At 36.1% G+C, this 19,199-nt stretch overlaps 2 protein-coding genes across 2 annotated transcripts in view; one reads left to right on the forward strand and one right to left on the reverse strand.

Annotated features, from left to right (window-relative positions):
• LOC106879463 (integrator complex subunit 9) overlaps positions 1 to 15,802 on the reverse strand; it is a 28,007-nt gene extending 12,205 nt beyond the window's left edge. Inside the window, 12 exon segments of the mRNA XM_014929027.3 lie at positions 3,160 to 3,220; positions 4,513 to 4,693; positions 4,868 to 4,979; positions 5,714 to 5,758; positions 6,430 to 6,519; positions 8,056 to 8,176; positions 8,463 to 8,549; positions 10,066 to 10,205; positions 10,956 to 11,024; positions 11,980 to 12,049; positions 14,065 to 14,192; positions 15,751 to 15,802. Coding sequence (XP_014784513.1) covers positions 3,160 to 3,220; positions 4,513 to 4,693; positions 4,868 to 4,979; positions 5,714 to 5,758; positions 6,430 to 6,519; positions 8,056 to 8,176; positions 8,463 to 8,549; positions 10,066 to 10,205; positions 10,956 to 11,024; positions 11,980 to 12,049; positions 14,065 to 14,192; positions 15,751 to 15,759 — 1,113 coding nt within the window. The 5' untranslated portion in view covers positions 15,760 to 15,802.
• Positions 15,803 to 15,872: 70 nt separating this feature from the next.
• Positions 15,873 to 18,185, forward strand: LOC106879464 (radical S-adenosyl methionine domain-containing protein 1, mitochondrial). The gene is made up of 2 exons (XM_014929028.3): positions 15,873 to 16,192; positions 16,463 to 18,185. Exon 2 carries the CDS (start codon positions 16,752 to 16,754, stop codon positions 18,057 to 18,059), a length of 1,308 nt encoding a protein of 435 aa, XP_014784514.1. The 5' UTR covers positions 15,873 to 16,192; positions 16,463 to 16,751; the 3' UTR covers positions 18,060 to 18,185.
• The last annotated feature ends 1,014 nt before the right edge of the window (positions 18,186 to 19,199 follow it).

Below are 19,199 nucleotides of genomic sequence, written 5' to 3' on the forward strand. Positions count from 1 at the left end.
TTTTTGGATTATATTTTTGTATGCCGAAATTGTGCAACAACTGATACATTGGGTTGTGCAATTTGTTTGCACGGGAAATCTGCCCTGTGTGGGCGAATTTACCGATATTATCTAAAATTGTTTTTGGCTTTTCTTAGCCATTTTTTTTGGTTTTGAGACTTGGAGTCTTCGAAGCCAATTTTGCAGACGATCTCAGAACGAAAACCGGTCTCCATAGCAACTCTCTTTGCGACGTTGATTTCATTACCCTCCCTTCACCACGGCTTCACGAAGGAAGGAAGACGGGGAGAGGTGTCACACGAACAGGTGCAAGTGTACACGTGAACGCTAACACCGTTGCCACCAGCAACAACAGCGATATCGTCGCAAAGGCTTCGGACCTTAAAGAGAAACGCCACCACCACCACCACCACCACAAATTTCGCTGAAGCGATTTAAGACAGAAAAGAAAGTTTCTTAACTTTCACTGCCCAACAAATAAAAGACACGGTTTAAACTATAGTAGACAGACAGACAGATAGATAGATAGACAGACAGACAGATAGTTATATAGATGGATGGATAGATAGATAGATAGATGGATAGATAGACAGACAGACAGATGGATAGATAGACAGACAGACAGACGGATAGATAGATAGACAGACAGATAAATAGATAGATAGACAGACAGATAAATAGATAGATAGATAGACATACAGACAGATAGATAGATAGATAGGGAAATAGATAGATAGATAGGCAGATAGATGGGTGGATGGATAGATAACGTTCTTTTATTAGCCACACAGGGCTGTACACAGAGGGGACAAATACAATTACTCTTTTACTTGTTTCAGTCATTTGACTGCGGCCATGCTGGAGCACCACCTTTAGTCGAGAAATTCGACCCCAGGACTTATTCTTTGTAAGCCTTGTACTTATTCCATCGGTCTCTTTTGCCGAACCACCAAGTTACGGGGACGTAAACACACCAGCATCGGTTGTCAAGCGATGTTGGGGGAACAAACATATACACACACATACATATATATATACATATATACGATGGGCTTCTTTCATTTCCGTCCACCAAATCCACCCACAAGGCTTTGGTCGGCCCGAGGCTATAGTAGAAGACACTTGCCCAAGGTGCCACGCAGTGGGACCAGAATTTTTGGGGCTTTTTTGCGAAATATGTACAAAATTACGGAGATTATGATTGTGAAAAAAAAAAAATTGCAAAATTTCAATTTTTCAAAAAAAGAAAAAAATTACCCAACCCTCTCCCGATTCTACGGCCTTGGCCTTCAAGCAGGCTATTCACATGCTAGAAATAACAGCCAAATCCCACAAAACTACGATGGCATAATGAAAGAAACAAAAGAAAATATGTAATCAATCTACTCACCTTTTTGCAAAGATTTCTTTCAGAGTAATTTCCCGCCGTAATATGACAAAGTGAAATTAAAGTGTTCATTTAAGGAAAATTAAAGTAGCTTGCTCCAGAGGAAATAATAATAGATTTTTTGAAGACAAACGGCATTATTGCTAGAAATAACAGCCAAAAAACAGCATTATTGCCACATGTAAAACATGTGTTTGCACACACACACGATATGAATGAACACCTTAATTTAACTTCATCACAGTGTTTCTTTGCTATATATATATATATATATATATATATATATATATATATATATATACACGTAAAATACACCATTTTGAGAGTGGCCATTGCCAGTACCACCTGACTGGCCCTTGTGCCAGTGGCACGTAAAAGCACCCACTACAGTCTCGAAATGGTTGGCGTTAGGAAGGGCATGCAGCTGTAGAAACTCTGCCAAATCAGATTGGAGCCTGGTGTAGCCATCTGGTTTGCCAGTCCTCAAGTCAAACTGTCCAACCCATACAAGCATGGAAGGTGGACGTTAAACGATGATGATGATCACACACACACACACACAAATTTTACACATATATGTAAGTATATATCCTTCAAGAAAGAAACTATAAACATAGGCAAGGAAGTTGAGAAACTGGTGCTCTTCAAAGGAAGCCCTTTTCAATATTTCTGCTGTACTAAATTACAGACTCTGCTAATTATTCATAAAAATGAATGATTAAATAATCAGTGTTTAGATAATCCCAGGTAGAGCTGTGATTAAGTAATCCTAAAGTTAAAATCATTTGTCTCCTACCCATCAGGTTTTTGGCTTTCTTCATACACAGCAATACATCACCTAAATGTATTCTTATTTTAAACCGATATTCTTTCATTCTTTCCCTGATTTTAATCAATGAACAACCCTGGTTATGCCGAAGCATCACTTTCTAGGGTTAAGTCAATTCTATCAAACCCACCCTCCAATACTTATTTCTAACGAATGGCATTTACTTATCATCCTACGAAGGACGAAGGCTAAGTGGAGAGGATCTGAGCTGAAGAGACTTTCCCAGTCCTACCATTATTCACCAGCTGTCTCGGGCGAATGGAGTGAGTTTATGCTGTCATTTCTAGTCGCTTCATCAACTTTGTGTTCCTGCATTGACTTTTGGCAACAACTCATTCCTGATTGAGCAGACCTCTGATGATCGGAGACACTCCAATAATGAATATCCCACCTTTTTAAGGGTATGCAGGACTGCATTGTGTAATGTGTCTTTTCTCTTTTCTAAATAGCAGGGTGTAATTTGAAGGACACTCAGTTGGCTGCTGTATGTAGTAGGTCAAGTGACCATATAGAGGCGACCTTGTTGACTTCAGTTTTACAATGTTGTTGTTATCTCAAAATTCCTGATCAATCCTAATCAAGCATGCCTACCATTGAAGACATTCAAGCCGTAACTATTCTATCATTTTGCCAGACAGAGTGGATCTCTAAGTACAGCATCCAACGTGTCCTATTTATTTTAAGATGATAGAATTTGATTTGAGGGAGATTTGTCTATTATTTGTAGCAAGTTGAGCAACCACATAAATACTTTATATCTACTGATGCTATAATACTAAAACTAACTAACTCCTCTTGAAGGGCAAACAGTTAGAAGTTTCCTCCAAACTGTAAAATGACACAGAAATTCACATCAAATAACAGAATAACAGTGAAAAATGGAAAATACAATGGCATGTGGACTGAACCCAACCAGAATTATGAAACAAAAATGTGTAATTACCTCTGCATGAGGAAAAGGGGGCTCAGGAAGGTAAACCTTATTTTGTTTGGCAGTAGATAACCTTAAAAATAATGATAAATAAATGAGAAATATTTTATAGAGAATTATGGTGGAAATTAAAAGACAATACAGTTAGAATTAATTTTGTAAAAAAAAAAACAAATATAGAGCCAACAAGCAACAGCAAAATATTTGACAGTGTTGCTTATCTGAGTAAAAAAGTCATTTTCTGCTCAAAGATGAAAATATTCTCAATTGCAAATTAAAACTAACTTCATTTTGCCAATTTGAGAAATTTAAAACAGATCAAGTAAAGATTAAAGTCACTTCCTTTGAGGTTATAAAATTGTTCATTATGTTAGTATATAAGCCACTATTAACTTTTCTAGAGATAAAATATTTATTTGAGATTTACTTCTATCTTTCAGTTTGGTCTCTCATTGTCATCAAGTTTTGTTAATGAACGTCTACATACTTCAGACAGAATTTCAACAAAGAACCTTTATTTCTACAGTATAGGTAGTAATGCTCTTTTCCACAATTAATACAATTAATGTTACTTTTTTTTTTAGCTTATTTAAATTTATTTTACAATAAAGACAGTCATACATAACTGAAGTCCATGCTGGGCTTATTGATTGGGTTATCAAACCAGTTAAAACATAGCATGGGTCTAAATATTAAAAAAAATGTATCATCTCGGGGTGCAACATGTAGAGCTCAAACCACCATGCAGGCACTCCTTTGTTAGCTTATGTATATGTAGGTGTGTATTTACACCTGTGAATCATTCTTTCACTAAAACTTTGCACAACTTTTCATTCTATCTGAATTTTTATAAATTTATTATAAATTTTTAAACACAGAATTTATAATGACCACGTAGAGTTCAAAAAATGATAACCTTATTGACAATTCGGCAGCCTATATACATGTGTGTGGATGTCTCTTGTCTTAATATCACATGATTTTTCTAAATGTCATTCATTTCCTGTCTTCTGTGAAAAACACACCTAGCCATGGACAAGTTTGGAAACAAGTGAAGGCAGGCAACAGAAAGGCATCCAGCCACAGAAGCTCCACCTCAACAAATTCCATCTGTCACAGGCAAGCATGGAAAAATAGATGTTAAAAACAATGAAAGGGAGGTAATGCAGTTCCTGCTGTTTATTTTACCCAATGTCTACCTACAAGTCCTTGAAAGAAAATATGGCAGGACCCAAACTTAAAGACTGAGAGGGACCATACTACAAGTGATTTAGTTCAATATGCAAACTGCCACAGTTAATTCTCACAGCTCTTGATTTGAAAATTAACAAAGAATAATGAATGAAACCAGAAAGAACTACTTACCATTCAGAGAAAATATTGGCATATGCTAGAGTACTATCAGATACTGGTGAGAGGAAATACATGGGGACTTGTCCCATTGCACAACTGTCCAAGTGCCCAGATAGACACTCAAAGAGATCATATGTAATTCCAGAAGGATAACAGGGAACCAAGACATTTCCACCATTCTTCACTGTCAGTGCTGTATACAAAGCGAGAAAGAAGGAAAAATCTGTCTGAATGAGTTCCGTCTGCCCCATGCAAGCATGGAAATGTGGATGTTAACAGTGCTGATGATATATGCACACACACACACACACACACACGTATACACATACACAAGAGTAACTCACAACATGACAATAATAAAACAGACCTGCTTTTAAACAAAACTCTCCGATCATAGCATCAGGGTTGGCAAGGGGTCTTTGAGATAAACAGCTAAGAATGAGAACATCAGCATTCTTCAGAGGCCCAGTTTCCATCGGCTGAAAAATAGGAAAAAATGAAAACGAGATCAATCATAATCATTATCGAGTTTTTTTCTCTTCATGCATGTGTATATTTGTGTTTACATGTATGTGTGTGTGTGTGTGTGTGTGTGTGTGTGTGTGTGCATGGAGTGGTGGTGCACTAGTGTGAGTGTGGATTTCAATTTACATGTAAAACCAGATAGTTTTAATTGACCATGACTACTAGCATCTACAGAATTGTGTGTGTGTGTGCATGCATGCATGCATATATATATATATATATATATATATATATATATATATATATAAAATTCATTGACTGAAACAAACTCACGAACATTTAACTGTAATATTGGATCTTTTCAAAGTTTATTGGAATATACTTGTCAACACATGTGCATAGAATACATTTCTCACAGTCACAGACAAAAGAGTTCTCATGTTTGCTTGTTACTATGGAAACAGGCATGAATGTGTCTGTGACTTGGCTAAAATTACCCAAATTTTTCAAACTTTAAAAGCTAATAACTCTTTATTTATTGATTTATTGCAAAAATGAATTTCAAAGCAGTGATTAGCATATCATTACACCAAATACGAAATCAATTCGAGCAGGAATTGAACAGATTGAAAATTGGCAGCCAGACAGAAAAGATCCTATTTCATTTTCTTTTTTAACTCCAGTTGGAATTATTAGAATAAAAACCATTGATTGTTTTCATGGTAATATTAAAAGCTGTTCAACTTACTTTAGGGTGAGTTGTTAGGGTAGACGTACCAGCAATGTATACAATCTGTAAGTCAAACACAAAGAGAACAATTTAAAAAGGAACATCAAAATTTTAGGGTTTAATGTCTGTTGTGAATTAGATGAGTCAAAAAAGATTAAGTTTCCTACTGAATTAGTTGTAGTCAAAAATGGAGACACTGAACTAAATCAAAACATGCAAAGTATAAATAGAAAAAAAAAGCAGATATTGAGCTACATATAATCCTGGTCTCTATACATGGCTTCTATGGCAACAGACAATAGCATATGATATATTTTGATGAATAAATGCTTTTCTGATATAATTGGATTGAACTATTAATTAAAATTTGAAATACAAAAAAACTTCTGACTGAACCTGGTACACACACACACACACATATACAAATACGTACACACACACACATATATACAAATACGTACACACACACACACACATATGCAAATACGTACACACACACACACATATGCAAATACGTACACACACACACATATCTTTTGACAAGAAATTGACAAGAAAATCAAGAAATTGGTGCTTGAAAACAACAATGTCTTGTGATATTGTTCTATATGAGATCTTATTAGTTTCACCATTGTAAATCCAGTGAACTAGTGATGACCCCATTGCAGTTTTGTTCACAAAATGCTATAAAAAAATTAAATAAGTAAAATAAGGATTATAATGAATGAACTTACTTTCTCATACTGTGAAGAAATTACCCAGTTGCTACTGCCAAGACATACACCCGAGCTTGTGGCCATGGCATCTAAGGCACCAAAAAATTCCTAATTTAAAGACACATTAAGAAACATTAATAAATAATTGCTTCCAACAAAAGCAGAAGACTGGAAATTTGAGAAGCTGATTCCAGTATTTGACTGATAGTTTATTTTATTAAACCAAGAAAGATGAAAGACAAAGCCAATGGGTCACATTATGAAAGGTAAATTGCCACAAGCAAGATATTTTATCAAATGTTCTAATTATTTTGTCAATCCATAGCTCCAAAAATAATTATATATCTCTTTCAGATCCAAATCTCAGAGGTTTTCAGATATTGCATCCTCTATGCTCTAATTTATAAAGACTTAGGCAAAAGACCTTGATTTTAAGAGAAGGGAGTTGGTTGATACCACTAATCCCAATAACTAACAGGTACTCCATGTTGCTGCACCTTTTGTGTATCCAGAGCTTACACTGGGTGCATCTTATGGAGTTTCTACCTATGTCTTTTCTACAGATTGAGCAGGGCCATCCTACCTGAAGGGATTTGTGATTTGTCTACCTTCCTACTAACTATGACTTTGGTTTTTGCTAGGTTAACTCTAAGGCCCTTCAATTCTAGACCTTGCTTCCATACCTGGAACTTCTTCTTTAGTTCAGGTAATGATTCAGCTATAAGAACAAGGTCATCAGCATAGAGGAGCAGCCTGTCTTAAATTCCTCTGTTACTGCTTAGAGGACTATGATGAACAGGAAGGGGTTGAGCACCAATCCTTGGTAAACCCCTACTTGTACCCTGAATTCTTTGTTGTACTTGTTGTCCACCCTCACCTTACCAGTAGCATCCTTGTACAAGGCTTGCACAGCTCTCGTCTATCCCTAGTTTCCGCATTGACCACTAGACAAGGGATCAGGGGACTTTGTCAAAAGCTTTTTCCAAGTCAACAAAACCCAGGTACAGAGGTTTATCATTGGCTTTGTATTTCTCTTGCAGCTGCCTTACCAGAAATATAGCATCAGTGGTGCTTCTACCTGGCACAAACCCAAACTGCATCTCATCTAGACTAATTCTCTCCTTAATTAGTTAGGCCATGACGCTCTTTGTAACTTTCACCACCTGATCCAACAACTTGATACCTATGTAATTATTTCTCTCTCTCTCTCTCTCTACACACACACACACACAAAGACCCATCAAGCCAAGTGAAATTGTAGTCGTGGCCGATACTGACATCAAGTAGCTTGCAACCATGCCGGTGGCACGTAAAAAGCACCATTCAAGCATTGGGCCTCATGGAGGCAATGTGCTGGTAACACATAAAAGTACCCATTACACTCTCAGAGTGGTTGGCATTAGGAAGAGCATCCAGCTTTAGAAACCCTACCAAGTCAGACTGGAGTCTAGCGCAGCTCCACAGCTTATCAGCCCTGGTCAAACCGTCCACCCCATACCAGCATGGACAATGGACGTTATATGATGATGATGATATATATATATATATATACACACACACACACACATACAGATATATATATATATATATATATATATATATATATATATATATATGAGGTTTCTCGCAATGTTTTTTCCTCACCAGTTTTTCATTAAAACCAATAACTTGTACATGTGCAAGGCAGGAGTTGATATCATCAAATGTATAACATTTCTTCCAGGTAGACGGATGTACAGCATCACATACTGGAGGTGGTAGTGTTCTAGAAAAGCCAAAAAAGAGAAAAATTATCAGTTATGCTTGTTTTTATTTTGCCTTCAGTAGGAACTGATCAAGCAGGCATAAAATCAAGTGTTTCCATGACCATCCCATGAAGAGTCTATTTCCTATTTCAAACTGATGATTTTAATATTCAATATAATTTTCCTTTTCAAAAGCACACTTCACATCTCCCTATTTCTTATCTGTTTACAGTTCTATTATACTGTTTCTAATCATTAATTCTATTATTCCAACAGAGTTATTATCGAATGATGAATAAGATTTACTTAATAAGGTCTTCCGATTTCCATTTGGCAGAAACTCTTGATTTAGAAAAACGTTCAACATACGTCACCAACTCTTCCATATATTGTCTATGGGGAAAAAAGAAAAAAAAAATATCAGAAATAAATATTATATTACTGAAATGTAATTTTGAAGAAAGCAAAAAATAATAATCATAAAAATCCTACCATCATGTTGTAAACAAAACATTAGAAAACCCAACATTTTTCTCATCTATTAATAGGGAAAAAAATACATTTGTCCATTTTGTGGTCTTATTTCTATTGAAGTAGTGTGTCTGTTTGTTTCAGTTAATAAGATAAACTATGAATATATTTGTGTTTCACCCTTTCCCTTCACACCAGTCTCAAAGGTTTTGTAACAATCACAGGTGACACCTGACAAAGCCATAACCCCACCACCACCAGCATTTGTGACTTACAAAATTCGTCCCTAATACTTAACCCAACAACTGCTCATTTGCAAAAGTTAGTCTTCAGGTTATTTTCATTTCTAAATACAACTGGAAGTTGACCTTTTTTTACATCATTGAATATTAAGGTTTCAAGGGTGTTGTCTATGCTCTCAACACAGAATAATAGTAGAGACAACGGCCTTGATGTCAAATATAGTCAGTTAATAAATATCATAGTAACTGGAAGGAGAAAATGTTATGTCTTTTTTGTCAGAAGGGAAGTTAGGAGCAATTACCCTGGCAGGGTTTCTGAGACTTGTGGGGTGGAAGGAAGAAATGAAATGCAAACTAAAAGCTTGACCATAATGTTTGCAACAGAGGGGACTCCATTAAAAGTAGGCAAGGTGCCACATGGTAGTGTTAAACAAGACCACTAACGCAGCATTACCGAGTAAACCACAGCAGGATTAGAACTCGGAATGCAAAGAACCAGAACAAATGCCATAAAGCCTCTGGTCTGCCATTCTACGGCCGAGGATCGGTACTTTTCTTACTGACCCTAAAAGGATGAAAGGCAAAGTTCACTTCAACAGGATTCCAAATAAACAATGAGAGGCTTTCGATTTGACATAATGGCTGAAAGTGTTACTATATTAATTATATTTGAAAACAAGCAAAATTAAAACAATACAGAGCATCCAATTCTACAATTTACACACTTGGCAACTATTTCTAACAGATCAAGTAGCCTCATAGACAATCTATGTCATTGGCTGAGTAAAAAAGGGGTAGACTTGTGCCAACAACAACAAAAAACAATAATGATAATAATCTTCTATATTCTCTGTTTCCATAAGAGGACTGTCTACATAATGATATATGAGATGTTCCCTCAACACAGGCCCATCCACTTTGCCTACTGGTGACTATGTAGGCTAAGGCCAGCAGCCTCATTAAATCTGACTAGGGTTCCAGCTCTATTAAATCATAGAGCTGGAACCCTGTGAAATGTGCATGTCTCTCAAAAATCCTCCAATCTAATAAGGTTGTGTAACTTGATTTTTATGATTCAATATTTGTAAAAGTTATCCAATTTGTAATCAAGTAGGAAATAAAGGTAAAAACATTCAGAAATGAAATATGTGTGCAATGTACAAGAAGAAGGAAAAAAAAAGAAGTGAAGTTGGTACCTTCCTATCTGTACAGTTGGGTCGGTAGCGTAAACAACACCCTTGAAACCAGAATATTCTGTGATGTAAGGAAGAGCCAACATGCAAGTGTAGTTAGAGATGAGGATAACATCAACCTGTGACAAATTAACCATACGGGTCTGAAAATTAGAGAAATCAAATATCAAAATTACAATCATCATCTATCAACACCATTAAAGGGGAGGGTTTCATGTTAAATTGATTAGATGAGTCTCCTACACAATATCTCACCATTTAGTTGAACTTATTGTCTCATTTCATTTAAATTGCAACCATTTATCAGTTCAAAAATGAGTAAGAGGCAATACATAAAGGGGTACTTTTCATGTAATGCATTTAGAGCAGAAGTTCCCAGCTATGTTACCATCATACCCCATTTTTTTAATCGATCTACATCCAGTTTTTTTTCTTTAATATTTAGACAATAAAAATAAATATATTCAAGGCAATACTAAATAGGTTTCATATAATTTTGGAAGTTATCTGGAGAAAATATCCCTCAGTTGTTGTTTGAAGTAAATGTATTGTGGCATTTATTATGTTTATTGTCAGTTGTGTAACATATTCATGAATATTTTTCATTCAATCAAATATTTCAAAGCTAAAAAAAACTGGTCTTTGCAACCCTTTCAGAACTTAAGAACAAACCAATTTTGGTTACAACCTACTGGTTGAGAATATTAATCTCAGGCAACCAATTTGAGAGAGACCATCCCACTTAGGAGCATTTGAACTTAGCTTCTTCTGTTGATTTGTGTCACATAAGATATCTCAACTAAAGTATATAACACATCCTTTTTAAAGTGAAATGTTACTGAGTTTAATAAATTAAAAAAACAAGATTATTTCTACACAAGCATATTAATTACCTCTGGAGGCAGAAATTCCAAAGTGCCATCAACAAATACACGACCACCACATTCCTTTAGTTCTTTAGTCTGGAGGAAGGAAAAAAAAAAATTAGAGGAAAGATCATTTACATAAGATTAGAATTCAAAGCTAATAAAGGAAAACTTGAATAAAATTTGAGAATTCATCACTTTTAAAACATTCTTTATACTTGAGTGCCTTTGCTGTTGTCGACACCACATTTGTTCCTTGGTTGACATTCTGCCACTTCTTCTGACTAATCTCCTGTAGTCCAGCATCCTGAAAACAGCTTTTGCCAGTTTTCCCCATGGCTTCCTTTTTCCTCTGATCACTTCAGCAATCCTTTCACCACCCAACTGCCATCCAACTTAGTGCAGGCTTCTCTCTTGATCACAATCTCTGATTTCTTTCGTTACCAGTTTTTCTTTCAGATCATTTTTACTGCTCATGCATGCCAACATAACACATCCAGCAATACAAGTTCACCTCATTTTTTGCACATCTTCCAAATCCAATACTCATTTTTTGCTAATATTTACTTTCATTTACATAATTAACAATATATATATATATATATATATATATATATATATATATATATATATATAATGATAAAGACACCAATAAATTAGTAATATAAAACATTAACAATATTTTTAAAATATCTATTACACCATTACAATTTTCTGCAATAGAATTTTATACCTAACTACAGCGATAATATCAGCAGTAATACTGAAAATAATTTCAAAGTGCATTGAGTTAGATATACACATATGGGTGCATATGAATAAAAAACTAAATAGACATATAAAATATTTCATCCATAATCATTGGTCTAATGAAATACATATTCTGTTTCATCTATGGCTCATTGAGTTCTCAGTAAACACTAATAAGCACAATTCAGGTGGTCACCTCATTAGCACTTCATGGAGGAACAAGAGGAAGATCAGTTATACTTGAAAAGACAATAAAAGACAATAAATAGTTGGAAACCTATTTGTTCATTCTCTGACTTACCACATCCTTTTGCAACTGTGTTGGTTGGTTGTTTGGTGGAGTCCAATTTGGTAAGTTATCAAACTTAGAGCTGAAAAGAAATTTGAAAAATAACTGATTTCCATAGTAGATTGAAAGACATTATGATATTGGTATGGCAAGAATCATGAGACACCCCCCCCCCCCCGCACGTGAGAATGGACTAGCTGAACTCGTATAAGTAGCAGCATGTTTGACTGAGCATGAGAAATTGCAGGAAGTTAAAAAGTGTCGTTTGTGAGTTCGTGGAGTCAGAGGATATTGTTGAGAAGTTGTTTTGGATTGGTTTCAGTTGTTCGCAGGGTATTTGGGAATACATCAACAAGTGACAGTTGGTGTCTACCCCATTACATGGTACTATATATCACACTGTTATAGTGTAGAATACAAAAGTGACATACAGTAATCACATTATAAAAAATAAGCACATCCGAACGTGGGATGTAAGCAGGCCACTTATGAGTACCCCTCATTCATTGGACAATGAACTTTGCTTGCGAAGACCTATTGAGGCAAGTGTAAACAAACCAAAATCGCTGACATGGCCGATGACAGTACCACCTGACTGGCACTCGTGCCAGTGGAACATTAAAAGCACATCTGAGCGTGACCGTAGTCAGGGCCATGGATTGGCTCCCGTGCCGGTGGCACAAGAAAAACAACATTCGAGCATGGTTGTTGCCAGTGCCGCTGGACTGGCTCCCATGCAGGTAGCACATAAAAACACCATTTGAGCATGAGCGTGGTTGTTGCCAGAACCACCTGACTGGCCCTCGTGCCGGTGGCACATAAAAAGCACTCACTACACTCTTGGAGTGGTTGGCATTAGGAAGGGCATCCAGCTGTAGAAACTTTGCCAGACCAGATTAGCCTGGTTCACCAGTCCTCAGTCAAACTGTCCAACCCAAGCCGGCATGGAAAGCGGACGTTAAATGATGATGATATAAGATATAAATGGTTTCATCCAATGCCCAGTTTAATACTACCACCTGGAGAGTCTTTAACTGAATTCACTTTTGCAAACATTTGAGCAAGATTTCTGGTTGGAGGATTATTTTTTCCTTCGTCTCAGAAATCCATTTTGAATGTGTGTTTCAGAACATTATGGCCAATTCAACTGATAACTTCCATATATATATATATATATCAACATATGTTACAGATATAATGTCACAGAAAATCTATTTGAAGTTAATGTGAAGTAAATAGATGTACAGCTAAATAAGGAAAGTGATGGAGGGATGGAAGGTGAAGGAGGCATGAGAATGACTGGATACAGAGGCAAGGCCCAGTGTTCATATGAATATAAAGTTTTTAGAACCTCACTTTCCCTGTGATGGAGGAGGCCTCCCAAGCATAATAGAAAAGCAACCATATCAACGTTTTGTCATTTCCTTCACAAGGCTCAACAAGCTGAGGTTAGTTTTCACTTCTTTGTCCCTACATCTTTCTGGGCTTTCCTCTTTCACAGCTTCCATCCACATTCAGCAATTATTTATGCAGCTGTCCTCATCTCTACACATCCCATGGCCATCCCATCGGACCTCTCTCTTGTACAATACATCTGATTCCCTTTATGCCCAGGTTTTCCTCAGATAATGATGCTGTACGCATACATAAGACCTGTAATAAATAAACCACAATCATTTAATGTTAATGTTCCATGTGGACATGGGTTGGATGCTTTGATAGGGTCCAAGAGGTCCAAAGATTGCATTATGTTTCAGTGTCAGCTTTGACCTGGTTTCTATGGTTGGATGCCCTTCCTAATACCAATTAAAATTAAGTGTTGAAGTAAATCTAATGGTTTTTGTGTGTTTCTTAAATGGCTTATAAACACCTTCCATGCTGCAATTGTTTACAATTTTATAATTTTTCTGCTTTCAATCAATTCATTAACAATCCACCTTCATCAACACCATATGCATTAATCTAATACATTCATTTAAAACTGTGGAATCTATCTTTATATCTTTCTCTCTCTCTAAGAATGAAAAAAATTAGTAAATTGTGAATGAAGTTCTAAGACATGTTAAGAATTAATTGAACTCTGAATATATTGCCTACCTAGATATAACTGGTAAAGGAATGAAGTTCTGCACTTGAGCAATATCTAGCCCACAGTCCATCATGATGTTCACTCCTTTGAACTGTAGCACAAAGCAGGGCTTACTGTGGTTACTGGACAAACACATCTGAAATGGTTAACAAACATCACAAGTAACGGAAAAGAAAATTTAAGATAATAATGGATGAAAAGATGTGTTTTTTCAAAAATGAAAACAAAATAGTATTAATAATGAACATTAATAAATTGTTAACTAGCAATAAAAGTGGTCAGTTGAATCCTCCTCCTCCTCCCAAGCTGCTAGAAATGAGCCCAACTCTCATGGACCTAATTTTATGGGGAAACTAAATTCTTATGGCTGTGAATATTTAGTTATATCAATAAAAAATTAGTGTAAGTAAACAAAATGCCATGTGTTCTTTATGTTCTGAGTTTACAAAAAAAAAACTATTGAGAATGACTTTGCTTTTATTCTTCTTGGGTCAATAAAATATAACACTAATTCACTATTAGAATCAATCGAACTGATTCTATTCATTACATAGATTCAAAGCCTTGTACATATATTGGAAATCAATAGTCAGTCAGTGTGGCCCAGCACAGTAGAAGCAAATAACTCGAGTATGTCTGGTCGACAAATAGTCTCTATGTCTTACAGTTTACAAGTTTCTAATGGGTCACCAGATTTCTAACAGTGGGGGTCAACAAAGACCTAACTTAGCAAAACAAATACATGGGGGATTTTTCCTAAAAAGCTTTCCCTGTTGATGGTCGCATCTTTTACCAATACGCATACACTTACATTCAAACTAAAAATAGACATTCCGCATTCATTCCTTTTTCTTTTTAGAAAGTCTGATGATGACTCTTCGTACAGATAAAGGGACTGGTTGTTCAGAATGGTACCAAAGAACTGGAGAGAGTACATGGACTTGATGGCCTTCTTGATTTTCATATTAGCCTTGCACCAGTACTTTAAAAATAGTTCTTGCATGGCACTTCTTGGTTATTAATCTGCACGACATGTTATTATTATTATATTCTTTTCATTAACCCGTCTGACTTTTCAAATTATAAATTATGGATAATTCATTTGGTAACTGAAGACAACGACCGCACAAGAGATTTCTTTTTAATGAAAATCGGAATGTTGCTTCTTGTCAAACATAAAGCAAATATGCAGCCAGGAAAATAGTGAATCAATGGAAAATCATGGGTCTGCCTTTGCGATAGAGATGCCAATCGCAATTGATTATCTCCAATAAATGATCATCAAAAACGTTAAATTGTTTGTTTATCTTTATTTTTCTGAGGACCGAAAATTGAAATTGAAAGAAACAGTTGAGATTCTGTATAGGAATTCATGCGAATGTTTTTGGTTTTCATTTATTTGTGGTGAGGGACAATAACGAAGAAACGAAGGCGAACATAGAAGGGGACGAAGATGGCCAGCACGGAAGAAGCGGTAACAATTTCTTTATTGTCTATAAAAGACGAAGATTGAAGGGGACGAACCATGGACAATAACGAAGAAGCAGTAAACATTCAGGCTTTTAAACCGGTAAATAAATATTTCATTCGGAAATTGTTAGTAAACGCTAAAAAGTTTTGAAGTTTTGCCTTTACAGGTATGTACGATCATAACCAATAAATACCCCCCCAAGTAAACAAATGTCTTAACTTACAAGTTTCATTTTCCAGGATTTCTTCTTCTCTTCATGAAAAGTCTTCTGAGACGACGACGTTCAGCGCCCTCTGTTACATATACACAATGTGAGAGTTACCTCCCCCCCTTGAACAGGAAGACGTTTTTTATTCGAGAGGAAATCATGATGGGAAGGTTTCAGCTGGGACCAAGGCACCACCTTTTACTGATTTCCATAAACTACATTATTTAAAGCGCTTTTACCTTTCATACGATCGTGCGGGTGTTACGGAAAAGGCCGATCTTTAGGTAATCAACTCGTGTGAAGAGGAAACACTGAGGTTTTGGGCAATTATCTTTTGCTTTGAAGTAAAGAAGAGAGAGAAAATAGTCTCTGTTGAACAAGTCCAGTGTCCTTGAATGGCCAACATCAATCCCTGGCATTTTGAATTTCTTTTTCTTTTACCTTTTTTTTTAATCCGGTGAGTTGCGATTTGAAAGGTATTTACCTGTTATTTTTAGTAGATCGATCAGGTGTTTAAAAGACGGGGAAATAACTCTCAATGCATTACTCCCCCCCCCCTATGAAAACGACCGTCCTGTATGTTATAAATTCACGTTCTTTTCTTCAATTATATATAAATTTTTTTAATCTGCACATATTATAAATCGATTCCTACCGACACTGAACACCTCCATAAGTTTACTCCGATTCTTTGTTTTTATCCTATTACAATGCCTCTGTCTTTCAGGATTCTGTGGTTCTTGCAATTTCCAATATTTTGATGGTTCTTATTCTCCCCATTCACATCCTGCCACGAATCTAACCAGTTATTTCACCTAAAGATTTCACTGAAACAATAAAACTTCGCAAACGACCTTGATTAGAAAAACAAACAGCCCTTATTCACTTTGATATTTTATATTTCTTTATACTTTATAACGGAATCGTCGAACTTATTGTGATTTTGTCCACTTTACAATGAAGATCTTTATATTAACCTATAATTGTAGGTTTTTCAAAATTTCGTCCAATTTACGATGAATAATTTTGTTGGTTTTTCGAAATGTAAATTTAGATTAAAATTTCCTGGCATATGTCAGCTTTTAAGTTTACAAATAAAATATTCTACTTCAAATTATGAAGTTTTTACAGACAATGCTTCTATTTATGTCCACTGGCCTTACTGTGCCAAAAGATGCACCTACTGCAATTTTAATAAATATATCAACTCCAATGTTGATAACATACGAATGACCGATTCATTAGTAACCGAAACTAAAGCTTTACTAAAACTTAGTGGAGTAAAGCAAATCACATCCATCTTTTTTGGCGGTGGAACACCTTCTCTCGCACCTCCAAGCACTATACAACGTATCATTGAATGTGTAAAGCAAGTGGCAAATCTCTCCAACCGAGCAGAAATTACACTTGAAGCCAACCCGACAGCATTAGAATTTCAAAAATTACGCGACTTTAAAGCAGCCGGTATCAATAGACTCTCTGTCGGAGTCCAATCATTAAACGATGCGCAGCTTCGAATTCTTGGAAGAAATCACACTGCAGCAGAGTCGATTAGATGTGTTGAAGAAGCTATAAATCTTTACAAAGGAAAGGTTTCGATTGATCTAATTTTTGGAATCCCTGGTCAGACTCTAAAGGATTGGTCGGAAGAACTGAAGAGGACTTTGTGTTTTTGTGATGATCATTTGTCCTTATATCAGTTGATTGTTAAGAGAGGAACTCCACTTTATCATAAAAGATCCAAAGGAATTATGAAGTTTCCTAACGATGATATTTTAGCAGATATGTATGAAGAAACAGTAAAAATATTAGAGGAAGAGAAATTTTCACGTTATGAAGTTTCCAACTTTGCTCGAAATGGTGCTGAGAGCATCCACAATAAATCTTATTGGCAAGGTAAACAGTATATTGGAGTAGGCCCAGGTGCTCATGGCAGGTTTGTTACGAAAGGTGAGAATCTGGAAGGAGGACATAATTTCCGACAGGCCCGTATTCAGATACTGGAGCCTGGGCAGTGGATGGCTGCAGTTGAAAGATTCGGACATGGTACAAAAATATCAGTTCCACTATCATTGAAAGATATTTTGGAAGAAGGTCTGGTGATGACTCTTCGTACAGACGAAGGTATTGACTGTTCAGAATGGCACCAAAGGACTGGTGTGGATCTACTTAAAATTCTTTTTAGCTCTGAAACAATTCAAGAGTACATGCTACAAAAGTTCTTTTCCATAAAAGGAAATCGGTTAAAAGCCACAAAAAAGGGAATACTTGTACTCGACAGACTTCTTCCTGATTTCATATTAGCCTTGCAACAACTACTTTGAATCATTCGAGAAAAATCAAAGGTAAATAATTTTATTAATTTTGTAAGGGTCATTATTATATAATTGATAATAAGTGGCTGCATCTGTGGACAAGAATGACCATACAAATAAATATGTATTTCCTTACCTTTGTTTAATTGTTTATATCTTACCTATGTTTCAAGGTGTGTGTACATAATGTTGAAGAAATTTTCTGTGTCTATAGATAGTACTTGATGATTTACAATATGAAAGATAGAAAATGATTTTGTTTCTCTACACAAGATGACCTTGCTGACCTGTCTAGGGGAAAAGATCCATTCAACTTATGCCAGCATGGACAGTGAATGTAAAACGACAATAAATATTCATTCGTTGTTTTTAAATGTTCTTTTTCCATGCAAGCATTGGTTCAACAAATATATTATTAAAACATCGTTTTACAGGTGGATGCCTTGTCTGTTGGCAACCCTTAAGTATTGTTTATGTAGGGGATATCTTATTCCACTCATCTTTGAAGGCACAACACCAGCAAATTACTAGCAGGGGAGATACATTTATACTCAGGTTTCTTTCAATTTCCAAATCCACTCACAAAGCTTGATTGGCCTGGAACTATTGAAGACACTTGCCCAAGGTGCCAAGCTGTAGGATTGAACCACAGTTTATATATATAGTACACACACATACAGACACACAATGGACTTCCATAGTCAGCATTTATTACATTTTAAACTTCACTCACAAGATTTTTGGTCAACTCAAGTCTATGATAGAAGAGACTTGCTTAAGATGTTGTTCAGCTTCTTGAGCCACTCCTACATCTCCAGCATCCGGATATTTCCCATCATCAGCGACCCAACCCTTGTTCTTCACTCATTACACTGACCTTACCTCCACCAGTTTATTCCCGCCTCACACTCTCATCCCCTCCCATCATCCAGAGTCGTTGTCCTCTCTGAACCTCACCTTCTTTTGCTGCAGCACCCCATCACTACCTTCCACTTATCTCCTTCAGCCCTATAATCCTTCTATAGCAAGTCCCTCTCTTATAATTTAGCCTTTCAACACTTGGAATACAGCCACAGATCCCCACCATCCCTTCTTTTCTGTCTTACAAGTTACATCGCAACCTCACTAGAGTCAGTGGCATGAAAAAAG

The sequence above is a fragment of the Octopus bimaculoides genome, chromosome 23, assembly GCF_046866305.1.
Source record: "Octopus bimaculoides isolate indiv1 chromosome 23, ASM4686630v1, whole genome shotgun sequence".
In the NCBI taxonomy this organism is placed as follows: domain Eukaryota; kingdom Metazoa; phylum Mollusca; class Cephalopoda; order Octopoda; family Octopodidae; genus Octopus; species Octopus bimaculoides.

Excerpts from the sequence above, each read along its gene's own strand:
- LOC106879464 (XM_014929028.3), top strand. The coding sequence starts at position 16,752 with ATGAATAATTTTGTTGGTTTTTCGAAATGTAAATTTAGATTAAAATTT.